The 18,399-nt window shown below is 58.0% G+C and overlaps 2 protein-coding genes across 3 annotated transcripts in view; one reads left to right on the forward strand and one right to left on the reverse strand.

The window, feature by feature from the left end:
* The first annotated feature begins 851 nt into the window (after positions 1 to 851).
* On the forward strand, positions 852 to 3,308 carry GPR3 (G protein-coupled receptor 3). The gene is made up of 2 exons (XM_058040227.1): positions 852 to 943; positions 1,343 to 3,308. The coding sequence occupies exon 2, from the start codon at positions 1,513 to 1,515 to the stop codon at positions 2,500 to 2,502; it is 990 nt and encodes a 329-aa protein (XP_057896210.1). The 5' UTR covers positions 852 to 943; positions 1,343 to 1,512; the 3' UTR covers positions 2,503 to 3,308.
* A 4,947-nt stretch (positions 3,309 to 8,255) lies between these two features.
* Positions 8,256 to 18,399, reverse strand: part of WASF2 (WASP family member 2) — a 31,977-nt gene continuing 21,833 nt past the window's right edge. For both annotated transcript variants that reach the window (XM_058040407.1, XM_058040408.1), the window contains exons 5-9: positions 17,680 to 17,797; positions 16,778 to 16,908; positions 15,310 to 15,465; positions 13,017 to 13,543; positions 8,256 to 12,397 (exon numbers count right to left, since the gene is read on the reverse strand). In XM_058040407.1, the coding sequence (XP_057896390.1) occupies positions 12,240 to 12,397; positions 13,017 to 13,543; positions 15,310 to 15,465; positions 16,778 to 16,908; positions 17,680 to 17,797 (1,090 nt within the window). In that variant the 3' untranslated portion in view covers positions 8,256 to 12,239. The remainder of the gene's footprint in view (positions 12,398 to 13,016; positions 13,544 to 15,309; positions 15,466 to 16,777; positions 16,909 to 17,679; positions 17,798 to 18,399) is intronic.

The raw sequence follows: 18,399 nt of genomic DNA on the forward strand, positions 1-18,399 counted from the left end.
GCTGCCCGGACTGCACACCTGTACACAACCTGTGCACACCTGTACACTCTGTGCACACCTGTACACAACCTGCACACACCTGCACCCCCTGTGCACACCTGTGCACACCTGTGCACACCTGTACCTCTCCTCCTCCTCCTCCCCGGGGGCAGAGCTCCCGCAGCCCCCCCGGCCGCGCGTTCCCGCTCCTCCGGACCCTGAATTATTCAGCTCGGCTGTGGGAACGTCCCACGGGGACGCACCGGGAGGGGAGGGCGCAGCGCAGCCCCGGCCGTGCGGGGGAAGGACGGGCCCCGTCCTCGACCACCCCGCACCCCCAGCTCGGGGCCGCCCCCTCCAGCGGAGCCCCCAAACCTCCGCATTGCGGGGGGAGAGAGGGCCGGGGCAGCCCCGTGCCCCGCTCCTTCCCGGCAGCACGGCGGTGACCGTGGCTGGGGGGTCCCTCGGGGCTGGGGGGTCCCTCTGGGTGGGCGTCCCTCTGGGCTGGGGGGTCCCTCTGGGCTCGGGGGTCCCTCTGGGGTCCAGGGGTCCCTCTGGGCTGGGGGTCCCTCTGGGCTCGGGGGTTCCTCGGGGCTCGGGGGTCCCTCTGGGCTGGGGGGTCCCTCTGGGCTGGGGAGTCCCTCTGGGCTCGGGGGTCCCTCTGGGCTGGGGGGTCCCTCTGGGGTCGGGGGTTCCTCGGGGCTCGGGGGCGGCGGGCGGGGGCGGGCGCGGGGTTGGGGGGGGGTGTGTGTGCGCTGTTTTTTATGAATGAGCGGCGATTACTATGCGTCTCGCGCGCTCCCGCGCAGCCCGCGCGGGCGCTGATTGGCTCCGCGGCGGCATTGACGTCACGGCGGGGCCGGGGGCCGTGAGTCACCCGCGCCGGCCCCCCCGGCCCCGCTCGGTCCGGGCGCTATAACCCGGCGGCGCCCATGGCACCGGGCAGCGCCGCGCAGCCCCGCAGGTGAGTGCCGGGCACTCGGAGCGCCGAGCACGGGGAGGGTGGCGAGGGGCGGCCGTGCTGCCCGCCCGGGGAGGGGGAGAGCCCCCGGGTAAGGAGGGATGCCATGGTGGGGATAGAGGGGGGTGATGGTCGGGGGGCAGGGGCACCCCTTTACCTGCTGCTGGAGATCCCCTCACTTTGGCGTTTTCCTCTGCCAGTCTTGCTTCTCTGGATTTACCCATCAAAATCATGCTCTGCCCATGCCCCGGCAGCTAAGGCAGGCATGAGCACGGGTGGCGTGTGTGTGTGTGTGTGTGTGTGTGCATGTCTGTATGTGTGTGTTCCCTCCCCTTTATTCACCCTTTATTCACCTATTTATTTTATTCACCTATTTATTTATTTCTAAACCATCTTATCCAGAAAAATCCCCTCGGAGCAAACAGTGAGCACGCCCTCAACCTCCACTGCTCTGCCCACCCTCCAGAGGACAACTTTTGGGGGCAGGCAGTGCTGTCCCATCCAGGTGGCACAGGGACAGCTCGTGGACAGCAGCTGCTGGGGGCTGCTCTTGCAGGCCCCCCTCTGCCACCATGATGGAGAAAGGGCCCCCCAACTCCAGCGAAGGCCAGCAGGGCTGGTTCTCAGCCAGGAACAGCAGCGGCAGCTCCTTGGATCTGGAGTCTGTGGTGCAGCCCCTCGCCTTGAACCCGTGGGACGTTGTCCTCTGCATCTCGGGGACCATCATCTCCTGTGAGAACGCCATCGTGGTGGTGGTCATCTTCTACAGCCCGGCCTTCCGCGCCCCCATGTTCCTGCTGATCGGCAGCCTGGCCACCGCCGACCTGCTGGCGGGCGTGGGGCTGATGCTGCACTTTGCCTTCGTGTACTTCATCCCGTCCGAGGCCGTCAGCCTCCTCACCGTGGGGCTGCTGGTCAGCTCCTTCACGGCCAGCGTCTGCAGCCTGCTGGCCATCACCATCGACCGCTACCTGTCCCTCTACAACGCCCTGACCTACTGCTCGGAGAGGACGGTCACCAGGACCCACGTCATGCTGCTGCTCACCTGGGGAGCGTCCATCGGCCACGGGCTGCTGCCCGTGCTGGGCTGGAACTGCCTGCAGGAGCCGTCGGCCTGCAGCGCGGCCAGGCCGCTGACCAGGAGCCACCTGGCGCTGCTGTCGGCCTCGGTGCTGGCGGTGCTGGCGGCGATGCTGCAGCTGTACGTGCAGATCTGCCGCATCGTGTGCCGGCACGCGCACCAGATCGCCGTGCAGAGGCACTTCTTGGCCGGCTCGCACTACGGCGCCAGCTCGCGCAAGGGCATCGCCACGCCGGCCGTGATCCTGGGCACGCTGGCGTCCTGCTGGCTGCCCTTCGCCCTCTTCGGGCTGCTGGGCGAGCGCGGCTCCGCGGCGCTCTGCGCCCACGCCGCGCTGCTCCCCGCCGCCTACAACTCGCTGCTGAACCCCGTCATCTACGCCTTCAGGAACCGCGAGATCCAGAAGGTGCTGTGGGCCGCGTGCTGCGGCTGCGTGTCCCCCTCGCCGCCCTTCCGCTCCCGCTCCCCCAGCGACGTCTGAGCCCAGCCCTCGCTCACCTTCACTCATCGCAGTCGGGGGTTTGCTCTCATCTCCCCTTCTCATGCAGGAGCTCTTGGAAACAAGCAGCTCTTCCCAGCCTCGTCCTCTTTGGGCACAACCCCTTCTTCTCCTCTATTTTTCCACTTTTTGAATAGAGACAAAGACGTATTTTTTATCCATAATATAATCTATATTTATGTGTCAGAGAGAGGGGGCCGATCCTCATATTTTCTTTAAAACTATTTATGATGCTTTATTTTTTTAAGGGTGGGGAAACGCCAGGAAGGTTCACCCCCTCTTGTTGTTTTTACAACCTTGTTATTTACCTCAGATAGTCAAAATATATTTTATACATTTGGGGAAGGGGAGGAGAGACTCGTTGCCAGAGGAGGAGGGACTCAACCCCCTTCCCCCTTCTCCCAGCCGTCCATTTATTTATTTATTGGTATTTGAATTATTATTTAATTCGATTTCCATGCCTCCCTCCCGCGCCCGGCGCTGGGCCCTGCTGCCCTCTAGTGCTCGCTGCCTTCAGGAGGGGGGGGCTGCCCGAGCCTCTGCACCCCCAAACCCACAATTTTGGGGTCCTCTGTGTGCTGCCACCCCCCTCACGGCACCCGGGGCCCCCCTGCCAAAGCCTTTCTTTGCACTGGGGTTGGATTTGCACATTTCTGGGGAGATGGATGTGAAAAGCCCCTTGTGAAGGGTACCCCTGGGCATGGGGACCCCTCGGGATGGGGACCCCTCGGTGGGTCAGGGTCGGGGGGCCGTTCTTGTTTACAACTCTGGTAGGGGAATAAATTAATTTGTGGTACGAGGCGCGGCTGTTTGATGCTGGGGAGGGGGTGGGTCGGTGTTTCCCGAGGGGCAGAGCAGGGGGAGGTTCCCGAGCGCCATCGGGGCCGTCCCCTGCTCCGTTTCCCTGCTCCCGGATGAGAGATGCCGAGTGACAGCGCTTCCCGCTCCCATCACATCCTGTTAGCAGGAGCTGGCCCGGGGGGAGCAGCGCGGATGGCCCTGACCATCCTCATCCTCGCAGCCCCAGCGGGCACAGGGGCTGCATCCAGCGCTGCTGGTGACATCTGACATGTCCCCCACCCAGGGATGGCAGGGGCTCGTTCACGGCATCCATCCGAGGGGTGAAACCTGGGCCCTCCACCGCAGGAATCTCTGCCCCCAGACCCTCTCCTGGTGAGGGGGGCACGGGGCCGTGCCCAGCACCCCCTCACTGAGATTCCCAGCGTCACAGGATCTGAGCGCCCACCCCGGCTGCCCCAGCTGCCTGCCAGGTTAATAACGGCAGAGCTAATTAGGGCAGCTCAGCCCCCGGGTACCGCCTGTGCGCCCCCCGAGCCCCCCGAGCCCCCCGGCCGGGGCAGCAGCGCTCTCAGTGCAATTTGTGCATCTCGGATGTGCCGGGATGCGGCAGAGCCCGGGGCCGCAGCCGCCGTGCCCAGGGATGCGTGCGGCCCCCGGCTCTGCTCGCCTGGGCTGGGAGCGGGTGGCAGCCCCGAGGCTGCGGCTGTTTATTGCACAGGAAATGCAGATTTCACTGGCTGAGCGCTGGCGGGGGCCGTGCCAGCAGGTGATGGGGCTGAACGGGGGCTGGGGGACCCACAGATGGTCCCTGCTCTCCCAGGGCTGGGGAATTTGGGGCTCCCCCGACCCCAGCGAGGCTGAGCCGGAGGCTGGAGCTGTTCATTCTACCCAGGGCCCAGCTGAGATCCCTCAGGAGATAAATCCTGCCGAGCCTGCCTCCCCCAGCAGTGAAAATCCTGCAATTCCCAGCTCTGCTGTGCTCAGGGGCAGTTTTTACCTGGTGATTCTTAGATCAACATCACGTGGCAGCTGAAACTGCTTTTCTCTCCCTCGTGCCTCCCCTGCTGATGCCTTCAGAGGGAGCTTCTTTCTCCACGGTGTGCGAGCCCACCCAGTTGCTCCCACTCCCTGGGGTCCCCGTCCCTCGCTGGGGACAGGGTGGCACACCAGAGTGTGCAAGGCACAGAGGCAGCACCGTTCAGGTGTGCTGGAGCCCCGCGAATGTCACCTCAGCCACCACGGGGCCATTGCCCAGCTCCGTGCGCCCCTTCCTGGGTGGGAGAGGCACCTTTGGCTCCTGCCTGTGCCCATTCCCTGCTCCGGGAGGGATGGGGGAACCCTGGGATGGGGGAACCCTGGGATGGGGGAGCCCTGGGATGGGGGAGCCCCTGGGCTGGGGGAACCCTGGGATGGGGGAGCCCCTGGGCTGGGGGAGCCCTGGGATGGGGGAGCCCCTGGGATGGGGGAGCCCCAGCCCCAGCCCCAGCCCTGCTGGTCGCTCTCCAGCCAGCCCAGAGCCATTCCTGGCTGCTCCAGGCCCCTGGGGGATGATGGAGCAGGCAGGGACACACAGCAGGGCCCAGCCTGCTCCATTTTTGTGTGGAGAAAGATGCAATAAGTGAAGCTATAAAAAGGAGTTAAATCCACCAAGAAGGTGCCAGAGTGCTGAGCAGCCACCCCCACGCCAGGGATGTGCAGGAGAGGCTCGGGGGGGACCAAGAGACCAACTTTGGGGTTAAAATACGAGCTAGGAGAGGTGGGCACGGCCTCAGCCCAGCTGTGCTGGCACATCTGGCAGGGCCAGCCCTCCCCAGGCTCCCAGCAGATGCTGCAGGCACAGGCAGCCCCTGTCCCCAAGGCCTGGCTGTGCTGCAGGGCAGGCAGGGGCTGGCTTGGGGCTCATTCACCTCTCTGCTGTGAGCAGCCCTGTCCTGCCGGCAGCAGTGGGGCCCAGGTCTGGCTCCAAGCACTTGCCCTTGGCCACTGAGCGGGTGAGAGAGCTGGCAGCACCCACAACAGAGCCCGGGCTGCTCCCAAAGCACCCGGCTCCAGCCCTGGTGCCAAAAGCTCCGGGCTTTGCCAGATGGGAGGAGGGAAGGAGGCTGCTGCTGCCAAACCTCCCCTGGCACCCCGAGCCCCAAGCGCCCTGCCTGGGGCGCAGCCCAGAGCTGCCCTTCCCACACCCCATGCCAGGGCTGGCTCTGTGCTCTCAGTGCCCCACTGGGTGCCCTTGATGGGACTCGAGTCCTGAGGCGCCTCCTCCTGCACCGCCCTGGCACCGCCGGGCCATGGGGAGGGCTGGCAGCTCCGCTTATGGGCCTGGGTTACATTTAAATGAGAAACCTCAGCCCTAGCTTGGGGGATTTTGTTTCCTTGGAAGCGGCAGCAGGCAGGAAATGAAGAAAACACGGCCCTGCTGTAAGTGTTTTACCAAATGCCGGAGGCAGCGGGAGGCACAGCGCGGCACAGCCTGGCCCCGAGCATCATTCCCGGCCACCACCACAGCCATCCGCGGCTCTGGGGCATCCACGGCGCTCCCCAGGGAGGGAGGCCTGTCTGGAAAGGCTGTGTTGGTGGGGAACAGCAGAGCCCAAGGAGAGGGGCTGCGCAGCCTCCCATTTTATCCCTGTCCCCCAAGGCGGCCTTGTGCCACAAACCCGCGGCCGTGCAGGGACCCGGGGCCAGCAGCACCCTCTGCTCCCCACAGGGAGCTCCAGAGGAGCCGGCTCCCAGCTGGCTCAGGGCTGGGGCTTTGTCTGGCTGGATGGGCAGAGTAACTCAGGCCTGGCCACCTCCCCAGCCCTGCCTTAAGCCCTGGCCACGGCGGCGCTGGCCTTTGCAGAGCGGCTGAGCCCGGCGCAGAGCCGCTGCCCTGCCAGACTGCAGAAACTTGAGCTCCAAATAACATAATTCCTCTGGCACCCCGTGGTTATTTGTGAGCTGCTGTGAGCAGATGGAAGAGTTACAGATAAAGCCATCCGCAGCACGGGAGCCGATTGCCTTCCCCACACACCCGCGTAGGCAACGGCAAAGGCAGGGAGGAGGAGAGAAAAGCCCACCAGGCAGCGGGAGCGCCAGAGAGGAGTCAGCCATTTCTGAGGGGCTGAGCTGCCATCTCAGCACACCTACGAGCGAGCAACGGGGACTTTCTGCTGGCACCGGGCCCTGCCGGGGTGCCGGAGAGGGGAGCGCTCTCCCTCCGCCCGGGCAGTGCCACTCGGGGGTGACATTGGCACGGCGGAGCTGCCACACACCGGGAGAGCAGGCTGCTAACGCTGATCCGAGCTGGCAGCGCCTGCACTCGCCTCGGTCCCACAGGGGGAATTAAGGGAGAGAGGCTGACGTCAGTGGTGGAAAGGACACACAGCCCACTCGTCCAAGGCAGCCGGCAGCATCTTCTGGGTGTTGCTAACACCACCTTGAAGGAGAAAATTAAATAGGTCTTTGGAGACGGGGGCTCCTGTGCAGGCGCAGCCCGGCCAGCTGCGATCCTGTGCCGAGTCATGTGGAAGAGACAGACGGGCACGGAGAGGGATCAAAGGCCGGGCCAGGGTGGCAGTGCCAGGGCTGCGGAGCTGTGGAGACGCTGCCCCAGCTGCGGCAGCAAAGTGCTGCCACAGACAGGGCTGGGGCTCAACATCAATCACTGCCAGCCCTCGTCTCCCCGCACCCAGCTGAACCTCAGCCTCAGGAGCTTCCCTGCTCTGCGCAGGGTGGGAGGAGAGGGCTCTGTGGGTGACCCAGGAAGGAGGATATGGAGCTAAGATCTCCCTGTTGTTTAGGGGGTTAAACAGCACGAAACTCACCGACACCGCCCAAGCTCTGACGACGACTTCCAAGGGCTGTCAGTCCAAAAGCACAAAGCCAGGTGTTGTCCTGCACCCCAGAAAAGCGAAGGCACCACCTGGGCACCGCCACGCCCAGCCTAAGGCAGCCAGGAGCTCCAGCGGCTCCTCCCTGGCTCCAGCCGGAGCCAAGGGCTGGGACAGGCAGCTCCAGGGAGTGTGGAAGCCCCAGAGCTCCCTCCTTCCCCTGCCCTCTGCGCCCCTGCACGACTAAAGGCCCTGCTTGTTCAGGAGCTGGCAAGGCCAATTAATCTAATGAGGTTTTGCAGCCAGGGACCATTGTCAGCCAAGAAAGGCACAGCGCTGCGGAGCGAGGCACCGGTGTCTCCTAAAGCCAAGGGAATTTGGCAGAGCAGAGCCCGCAGTAAAAGCAGGGATGAGGAGCAGCAGGGACAGAGCCTTTTGTTGCTTTTCACCAAGCAGCGAGAGAACAGAGCCCCACGGAGCGAGGCCAGACGAGGCACCTGAGCTCGGGGCCAGCAGCCGCCGCTGCCAGGCACATTCACTGCACGAGGGAGCTGGAGCTGTGAAATGGAGGCAAAAAGCTGCTGCAGCCCTTCCCAGCCCAGCTGCAGCCACTCTGCTCTGCAAGATGGAGCCTGGGCTCATTTCCTATGGCAGGGAGGGCTGGAGGGAGGCTGGAGCTGCTCCTGCTGGGGCTTCCCTGGCGCTGTGGCCTCAAATTGCCCCGGCAATAGCCCTCAGCCCACCCTGGCATGCAAAAGGTGTCTGTGGCGAGGCGTCTGCCTGGGCAGGAGGCGTTTGGCACCTCCATGGATCTGGGCTTCCCAAGGGACGCCCTGGTGGCTGCAGAGGGCACAAGGACAGGCACGACTGGCTCAGGTGGCCCTGCCCCTCCCACGCTCCCAGGAATGAGCTGGGCGTGCCCAGAGCAGCTGTGGCTGCCCCTGGATCCCTGGAGTGGCCAAGGACAGCCTGGGACAGTGGAAGGTGTCCCTGCCCCTGGAATGAGAGCAGCTTTCAGGTCCCTTCCAGCCCAAACCTTCCCAAATCACACACAAAGCCACGGCAGCCCCTGTGCCAGGCCCAGCTCACACCCCCACAGTAACACACACAGGCACCAGGTGGATAGAAAGATTTTATCAAGTTTTAAAAAAGAATCAAAAAATTATTACTTTTTTTTTATACACGTACATTACAAAATATTTGCAGCTGGGATCTTCATCCAGGGGTTACTGAGCTGATTATTAAAAACAACAAAACAAAGCAGCAGGAAATCTGGCTTATACAGCAACTGACAGGGAAAAGCACAGACATTACATGGGAATACAGGAGGCAGAGTCTGCACTGGGATGTGCAAGGATGGACCAGGGGCAGGCTCTGATCCCCCACACCCACTGCTCCCTGCAGAGTCCGGCCATCAGTGTTTGCTTTGCAGGGGTAAAAAAACAACCTGACAAATCTACAGTATTTTGCTCACGTGTTTGGGGTTTTTTGTCCTTTTTTCTTCTTTCTAAGCAGAGTTTCAGTGCTGAAACTCCTTTGGTCTGAAGTGAGGAACCCCCTGCACCCTGAGAGTATCCATCAAAGTCGCCCTTCCACCCCAGCCTGGCTGGGTCCGTGCAGGGCGCTTCCCATCCCTCCTCTCCCACCTTATCTCCTGCTCAGCAATAAACCCCTAAGATATAAGTGGAATAATTACTCTTATAAATATATTTATATCATGTAGGAAAATAAGGCACTTCAGGAGGGGTTACAGCTTGTCTAATTCTATGACATTCTAATCAGGAAGAAAAATGGGTTAGTTTCTGAAGTGAATTAAAATGAATGTTAATACAGTAATAAAAACATCGGATCCACTTCCACTTCAAGGCTTTGTTTAAAAAGGAAGAGAAGAAAGCACCCCCGAAATCCAACAGCAGTGAAACCTGACCCGGGGCAGCTGCATCTGCCCTGCCAGGCAGCTCCGTCCCAGAGCCCCTCCAGGGCAGGGACTTCCAAAAGAAACACGTTAAATAAGTTCACGTTCTGAAAAAAAAAAACCAAACATATAAAATGCACTGTCCCCTTTCCCTGCAATGGCACTCGGCAGGATCCCTCAGCCCCGGAGCCCCGGGAGCCCTCGCCGGCGCTGGGGCTGCGATAAGGCAGGAGCAGCAGTGAAGGTCACCGGCGGAGCTGGGGCTGAGCCCGGGAGAGACAGAGGCTGCCGGGAGCAGCAGCCAAGCACTGCGGGCAGGACACGGCCAGAATGGTTAACAGGCAGGCAAGGGAGGGAAGAGAAGGGAGGCAGCGCCTGCCCGCACTCGCAGCACGGGCGCGATGGCTGCGAGGGGCAGCTCAGCTGGGCTCGGGGAAACAACCCAGCCCCACCAAAGGGGAGGAAGGAGCCGGAGCCCCCAGCGCCAGGGCAAAGGTGGCAGGGCAGCCCTGCCCTTCCAGCGCAGCTGCTCTGCCTTGCAAAGGTTGGTTTTGGCACCTCTCCTCCTCCCTGCTGCTTTCACAAACACTGAGCTCACTCGGTGGCCCAGAGCTCTGCGATTTTGCAAGGATACTCAGAGATGGTCCCTCTCTGGAGCAGCTGTTTCTCAGGGATACCCGCATAGGCTAAGGCAATCAAAGATTTAGGAAAGAAAAAAAAAAAGGCAGGAATCAAAGGAGATTTAAAAACCACTCCAACACCAACCTCCCCCACCTGTCCACAACCGTTCTGTGCAGGATCCTGCAGTTTTGGTGCCTGCCCTGGGATGGGGTTTGGGAGCAGAGGGTGTTTCCAGCAGGCTTGCAGGGACAAGGCAGTGTCCCTGCCGCTGCCTGCAGGCCAGAGGAGCCACCTCCAGCCGTGCCCACACAGCAGCAGCCTTGTGCAATAGGCAGAGAGAGGGACGTGTCCCAGGGCCCCAGGCACGACACACCATCATGGGGCTCAGGGAATATGGCACTTCTGCTATTTCAGGCGACACGAAGACTCGCTCCCTTCCCCAACAAGGCTAAGTCTAGTTAATGCAATCTCAGATTGAGCCAGGTTTGGCATTTGCGGGCTCCTCGCCTCCCTGTGTGATCCTGCTGTCAGCCCAGCTTAGCTCAGGGCTGTTTTTGCTGGGAACTTGTCTCTCAGAGCAGCCAGAGGAGGATGCTCGCAGAAAGAGCAGCAGAACGAGGCAGTGCCTCTCCTCCCCTCACCCAGCTTGCAGCAACCATCCCTCTGCATTTCCAAGCCTCTGCACTGCACTGCACTCCAGGGGTTTGCTCCCTGTTCCAGAACCTGGCACTAGAGCTGCTCAGGTGCTCCCTGTTGCCCAGCTCCTGCATCCTGCCTGCAGACAAACCCGATGGTGCTGCCACCCAGGAACCTCTGGGGCATCACTGGCTCCCAGCTGGGGCTGCACCCCTGAGCCCATCCTCCGGCCATCCCAACACACACTCACACACACTCACTCACACACACTCACTCACACACAGAAGGAATCAGTAAGAACTCATGGCACAAGCTGAAGCCATCAATCACCTCCCAAGCAGGATTTCCAGCCAGCCTCGGGCAGGGCCCAGCGTTCCAGGTATCAGCAACACCATTAAAGGAGGCGAGGCAGGGAAGAGAGACAGGCACAGGCTGGTGAAATACTTTAGGAAAGGAAAAAAGATGGGAGAGTTGGTCTTAGTGGGACATGCATCCCACAACAGCTGGACCCATAACCTCAAAAAGGCTTTGGAATTGCTTTTTGCATGACCCTTACTGAGTCATGTCCAAATTAAAATACACATCAGGGGTATCTGGGTTAGATTTCCGAGATATGCTCATATGCTATGTAAGGTAACATAAAACAGCAATAAAACCGAGGTCAGCTAGTTCAAATTCCCCATTTTCCCCTGCCAGTACTGGATCTATAGTGAGCAGCCTGGGAATTAATTCACAGGGTTAGTGAGGAGAAAAAATGTTCTCTTAAAATTAACTAATGAATTATAATAACAAAATTAGGGTAGGTTAGGTCTGATGTAACTGATGGGCAACTCAGTTCACACACACAATGATGTTTTTAGGCACACAAACTCCCCTCCCTGGGGGGAAGGGAGGAGAAGCAAAGGCAATACCAGCATTGAAGTCCCTGTGTTAAAAGTACGGTCACCCCGCTAAAAAAGCACCTCTCAAACTGCCCTGGCAGGCCAAGGACCACCACAGTGCCTGGTGCTCAGAGAACCCCAGCCCAGCTCCCTGTCCTAGGCACTGGATTTGGAATTTAAAACACAATCTCAGCATGAATTGGAGAAAATCAGCCCGGCGAGGTCTGGCCAGCGCTCAGAGCTGACCACAGATGTGTCTCAGTGGGGCAGTGGCTCTGCTTTCCCAAGAGTGGGAAGCTGAACGAGCATCTTGCCCTGGTTTTACATCCCTCTGTGCAAGTCTCCTCTTGGCAAAGCAGCCCAGGAGATTTGAGGAAGGTAAAGGCAGCTTCTAAAATAAAAAAGTCTCTCCTTACACTGCACCCAAGGCACTCAGCACCCTCAGAGCTGGGAAATGCACCCCACGCAGGGTGATCTGGAATTAATACTCAGGGGTCAGGGGGGAAAGAATTGTGCACTAATGCAAAAAACCTGATTATGTGACAGTGGGATGCAGCAGAGAACTGACATTTAAAGCCCATTTTCTTGCAGCACTACCAGTATTCACTGGCAAGGAAGAGCCATCAGATCAACTGTCTGCTGTTGCACTGAGAAAACCAGCTGAAAATGTCCTTCATCCAAAAGGCCACATGGCCACAACAGGATCATCCATCTTTACTTTCAAAATCCCTCAGGATGGAGGGTTTATATGTGCTCTGCGTGGTGGCATCAAAAATCTGGAGGTTTAGCTCTCTTTTAAATAAGCAACCGTTACACCCCCTCCAGCTAAATCCCAGCGCCGCATCCTCAGTGTCCGTGAGGAGACTTTTGGAAAGCAGAGCGCGGATCCTGCCAGGGCTGCAGGGGAGGGACACGGGAGACATGCTGCTGGTTGTCTGAAAACCCTTGGCACATCTTTGGTTACGGGATGGGCAGGCTGTGGTGCGAGGTTTGGCCACCTGATCCGGGAAGAAGCGAGCCCAGGAGCGGAGGGAAGGAGGGGCGGGAGCGCGGCTAATCCGACCACTCGTCCTCGTCGAACTCGGAGGAGTCGTCCTCGGAGTCGCTGTACTCCACCGCGATGCGGCGCGACAGGATGGTGGCCACGTCGTTGCCCACCACGTCCCGCTTCTCCTGCTCCCGCTGCTCCTCCACCTTGCGCAGCTGGAAGCCTGGTGGGACAAGGGAACAGGGGGGATCACGCCAAGCTCATGGTCACACACAAATGTCCCTTGTCACAGTGCTCTGAGCGGGGCAGGCTGGGGGTGCTGGGGTAATGGGGACATGGGCTGGGTGGGGAGGTGGAATGGGAACCAAATCCCTTGAGTGGATTCTGCTCACGCTTCTCCTGCTCCTGCTGCTCCTCCACCCTGCACAGCTGGGAGCCTGGTGGGACAAGGGAACGGAGGGGATCACGCCAAGCTCATGGTCACATTGAAATGTCCCTTGTGACAGCGCTCTGAGCGAGGCAGGCTGGGGGTGCTGGGGTAACGCTGATGGTGACGGCAGGACAGGCTGGCTGGGGACATCGAATGGGAAGCAAATCCCTTGTGTGCCCCTCCCCAGGGTAACCCCAGGGCTGTACCTTCCCCAACAAACCTAGATCACACCAATTCTGGCACTGCCATCTCCACAAGGGCTGGGGGAAGCATAAAACCCAGCAAGGTGCTCGTGAGGGTGGCAGACAAGGAGGGAGCACAAGGGACAAGCCTTGAGCAGCAAGGCAGTCACACCGCTCCCAGGGGCTCTCCAGAGGCAGAGGAGGGCGCTGGCATGGAAACGCAGCCTTACCTTGCCGAATAGCCGACAGCAGATCGCTCCTGGCATCGCTCACCGCGGGCAGGGATGACTTGGGCTTGGCGGCGGAGGTGTCGGAGGGCGGAGGGGGCGGCGGGGGCCCGTCCAGGCCGCCGGGAGCCAGCGGGGGCGGCCCCGGGGGCGGCGGCGGCGGCGGCGGGGGCGGCGCGGCCCCAGCGCCCGGCTGCGGCCCCGGCGGGGCGGGCACAAGGCCGCAGTAGTCGGCCGCGGGCGGAGGGGGCGGCGGCGGCGGGGCTGCGAACTCGGGGTGCGGGGGGAAGGAGGGCGGCGAGGGCGGCGGCGGCGCGGCCCCCGGGGCCGGGAAGCCCGCGGGCGGCGGCGGGGGCGGCGCGCTCTCCATCGGCGGCGGCGGCGGAGGGGGCGCCGGAGGGGGAGCGAAGCCCGGCCGGGCTGCGGAGGGAGAGCCGATCGGAGGGGCCGGCGGCGGGTGGCTCGGGCTCACCAGGCTGGACCGCTTGGGCCCTCCAGAACCAGAGCCTCGTTGGTTGTCTACAGGATAGCTGTGGCAACAGAACGAGAGACGCGGGGAGTCAGCCCTGAGGCCGGATCAGACTGCACAGTCTCTGTGTTAACGCAAATCATGTGTGTTTGCTGCAGCCCAGACAAAAAAATCCAAGTTCCAGCTTTCACTGATGTTTCCATGGGACCTCACTCCTTGGTTTTAGTTCCCTTGCACTGTTTCTTTTGGCCTACACCTCTAGAAAAAGGAAAGCTTCTAGGGATGGCAGGAATGCTGTCCTCCATCCCATCTCCCAGGCTGACCAGAACATGAGCCACCTCACCTCAGAGGTCAGAGGCCAGGTGGGCACATCCGAGCTCGGAGCAGCCCCTGGCTCCAGAGCTCCTGCCATCACCCTCCTTGAGGTCAGGCCCGTGACACACCAGGCAGGGATCAGGGAATTCTGCTGGGATAAACTGCACGAGGAGGGCGGGGGTGCCAGGAAAGCATATGCTCTGAACACCTGCTGGAAGGGATCTCCTCCCTGGATTCAGCAGCCATGCCTCGGAGCTCGCCATGGGGAGTGAAGGGGAGGACATGGGAACCCAACGTACTCTTATGGAAAACACCAAGGCAAGAGGGACTGAATCTCCCATTGTGGAGGCTCTGCTCATCCCACAGGACTCCACTGCCCATGTGACAGTGTGACATCCAGTGCAAGGGACACCTCCTTCCATGGCAAGACAGAAAAATAAGGTACATTTGCCACAAAAACGTCACCATTTTTAACAGTGCTGATCCAAAACAGACTCCTGAAGATCAAATCTACCTCCCAGGGTCCCTTAAAAACAACCATCAAAACAAAACTAGACGAGGGGAGATCTGTGGCATTGGGCAGAGATCTAAGCAACTGCATAAGGCAGTGAGAGCTTCATCTGAGAGCTCATGTCTGCTCTGCCCGAGAGGCACAGGCTGCAGAGCGCAGTGCTGGGTCTCTCTGACACATCAGAAAAGCCTTTGCTGCAGCATTGCTGCCTTTGGATAAGATGGACAGAAGCCAAGCAGCCCTGTCTATCAGACAGACTTTCTCTTGTTCCTCTTGACTCTGTTTTAATGCCTTTAAAAAACAGAAGAAGTCCACTCTCCTTTCACCCTTTGCGTCTTGAGCCACTGCTGGACTGTAACTCTCATCTCTGGAGGTGCCTGAGAGTCACCATTTCATTCAATCCCAAGTAAATGACCTGAACTTGCACCCAAGTCTCTGGGAAGGAGGCAGCTGCTGTGCTCGAGTCCTTGAAACTTAAATACATCTCCACCTCCAGTGCCCATGTCATGCATTTCTCACAGATCAGAGCAAAAGAGGTTAAAGAAGCTGTTCTTTGCAAAGCTCTGTCATGGAATATCCTGAGTAGGAAGGGACTCACAAGGATCATCGTGTTCAATCCCTGGGCCTGCACAGGACGCCCCCAAGAATTCCATGATGTGCCTGAGAGCGTTGTGCAAACGGAACATAAGGAACATCAGTCCACGCTATGGAACACCTGCACTGGAAAACCACAGCACTGGGGCCAAGCCATTCACTGGGACACTGCTGTGGTGTAAATCTGCTCCAGTTCTCCCCTTCTGCCTGGGATGGTGGTGGTGGCTGGGACTCATGGAGAGCTGTGCTGCCTGTGCCTGCAGTGGCACCTCCCTTCCAGGCAGGAGCATTCTGCTTCCCATGCACCACCCATGAGGAAGTGGTGCTCAACTATCTCAGCCTGTCTCATGTCATCCTTTTACACCACCTACTACTCCCTGGTGACAGAAGGGATCCCGTAGGCTTACCTAAATTCCAGCGGGGGCGGAGGCAGGCTGTCATCTGGGAACGAGGGAGGTGGTGGCACAATGGAGTCAGTCTGTGGCGGTGGCGGGTAGCAGCTCCCATCCATGCTCTCGCTGGAGCCGATGCTGCCGTTCTGGTACACCATGTTGGAGGGGTACCTGCCAAAAGCAACGCTAACTGTTTGCTTCAAGAGCTCAAGGCAATGTCTGCAGCTCATTCTGAACCCACAGAGTTGTCCAGAGAGGTTGGCTGCTCCTGGATCCCTGGCAGGGTCCAAGGCCAGGCTGGACAGGGCTTGGAGCAGCCTGGTCTAGCAGAAGGCATCCCTCCCCATGGAACTGGATGGACTTTAAGGCCCTTTCCAACCCAAATCAATCTATGATTTTACATCATTAAAAAATCCCTTTACTTCTCAAAGACTCTTACATGGAGAATCACATACACCTGTATGTGTTTACGTAATTCTTTAGCTAAAGAATGTATATTTTAATAAACAAGGAGTATATATTTTAATAAACAAGCAAACACCTGAATAAATGCATTTTTCCTAACAATTGATTTTGTAAAAGCACTTAAGAATGTTTTGACCAACTTGGACCTAAAGAACTTGCAGTTACACTGAGTATCATCAGTGGCAAAAACAGGAGATACTCAAAGATGCCAAAAAATAAGCTCGAGAATAGAATATCAAAATGGAAACCACAATGCCATTAAAACAAGTATTCAAAGCTGGAATAGTACTGAAAAGAGACTCTCATGCTTTCAGCGGACTCAATTCACTGTGGGGAGGGGGAACCACCCTATTTTGGGGGGCTCTGGACCCCAAGTGAATCCAAATGCAAGAACACACTCACATGAGAAAAGAGGAGCAAGAAAATGGTGCTGTTGTGCTGCTCGATTCCCCTGCTAGAAACCAAACCTGTTCTCTTATTAAACTAAAAGCAAGTTTTATTTTTAGCTGGAGAGTGTGATTTAAAGAGAGATTTTTTTCTTATATGAAAGGAAGCTGCAAGGAAGAAGAGCATTGTGGGGAATCCGGTCTGCTTCCAGCCTTGCTGGTGTCAAAAGTTAAATGAATTCCCAAGCCAGAAGTGCTAAAGAGAGATCTGTAGCTTGAAATACTTGGATGGGGACAGCCCCCGCTTCAACTTTAGGGTGTGAAGAGCCATTTGTGAGATGTAACAAAGCCATCACACAATGGCACCGAGATGCCACCCTCGGCTGGTGTGAGGGAAGGGCATCGCCGTGGGGCAGAGCCAAAGCTCCCAACACCTCTGTGCCCACAGGCAGCGAGAGCAGCCAGAGCCACTCCTGCCACCGTGTTCCAGCTCCCTGATTTATTTGGCAAATTTCAAATGAGCAGGCGGATTTACTTGGGAGAATCTGATTAGTGGCAGTATCGATCTGGATCCGGGGAGCTGCAGCGCAGGGTGAACTGCATCCCAATCACCCAGCCCCAGAGCTGCTTACCCAGCAGGACCATGCTTGTCCTTTGACTCCACAAATTCCTGTCCCATTTTCAGCTTCTCCCACTCCTCTTTCCGGGTTTTGATTTTCCGTGGATTCACGTTTCCTCGGTTTGGATTCTCCTTTTTCTCTTTCTAAGAGAGGAGGGATCAAACACAAGCTTTATTTTGCTTTAAATTCACTGGGAACAGAGAGGAACAGGACAGACCTGGAGCACTTACAACAAGACACATTCTCAAAGAGGATTTTTAGTTTACTTTCCTGATTGCTGCACTCTCCAAAGATCTTCCATATAAAAAAGCTGGAGCACAGACAACATAAAAAATTCCAGACAACATCAGGTTGCCCAGGGCAGCCCAGACACGATGCCCTCATCACCCCCTGGCATAAGCAGCTCAAGGGCAGAGTAAAAGCTTCGTTCCCCAAATCAATTTAGGTTCTGGCCTCTGTGTTGAGATGCCCAAATTTCACCTTCACCCTCATGGTATTCAGTGCTCTGGGGTGCAATATGGACACTTGCCCACAGAGAACTGGGCTGTAGATGGGCTCACTCAGAATTCTAACACACCCCACATCTCTCCTTTGTTATTTCTCATTGAAGAATCACAATCTGTTGTCATGCTTAATACTCCAGTCGCTCAAAAGCTAAATAAAGTATGTTAAGAATACATCTCTTATGCTATAATATAATTTAACATTAAGGCTCAAAGACAGTGGCATTTGGAAAAACCAATTAGAGGTATCTTTGTTCTCTTTTTTTAATTAACAAAGATGTGGGTAAACCAGATAAAACTTGACTGGATTGATCCCAAAGGAGTCCAAAAGTGCAAACCTGAGTTTTGGATAGTAAATTTGGAGTCCAAAATTTATTAACACTTCCCACTTCCTCCTCCTCCCTTCCTCACCCTATGTTTCCGCTTTTCCTTCATGATATCCTTGGTGTCCTGAAGCATTTTCTCCTTCCAAAGGTCGAAGAAATATGAAGGATCTGTGTAGAATTTAAGCGCCTCTTTGCCATCATCCCTGGAACAGGGGGAGGAGAAAACCACACAGACAAGGATCAGGTCACTCATTTCTTGGAAGGAAACACAAGGCACTATCTCAGACAACAATTCAGAAGGGCAGTGAGATGGTCACAGGTGCTGTTCTTGCCTCTGCCCCCATTTCAGAACAGAAGAGCCCCCCATGTCAGTCACCCCAGCTCTCCCACATCCCACTCCTCCTGCCCTCACACAAACCCTCCATTGCTCAGCACCTCAAGAGCTCAGCTGCTCTGAGCAATCACCACGAGAGCAGCAGGTCTCTGGCTTCAACTCCCTTTTGTTTGTGCTGTATTTTGGTGTGAAAAAACCTCCTCCTGCAGCTCAGGAACCCTAAATCAGAGCAGCAGCGTCCTTGAAGCTCCTGAGTGAGCGCACACAGACTCCCTCTCCTCCCACTTTGCAGTGCAGCCGCGTCTGGCAGGAGACAGCTGCCTCCAGCTATCTGTAATTACTTTTTACCTGCTCAGAAGATATTTATGGATGTGGGATAAGTCTCTGCATTCTCACCCCCTTTACTTCTACTACCTACAAGATGGAATCAGAGTGGGACTGCTGAGAACTGGTTACACAGCCAGGGTAGGT

This window comes from Melospiza georgiana, chromosome 24, assembly GCF_028018845.1.
Source record: "Melospiza georgiana isolate bMelGeo1 chromosome 24, bMelGeo1.pri, whole genome shotgun sequence".
NCBI classification, from domain to species: domain Eukaryota; kingdom Metazoa; phylum Chordata; class Aves; order Passeriformes; family Passerellidae; genus Melospiza; species Melospiza georgiana.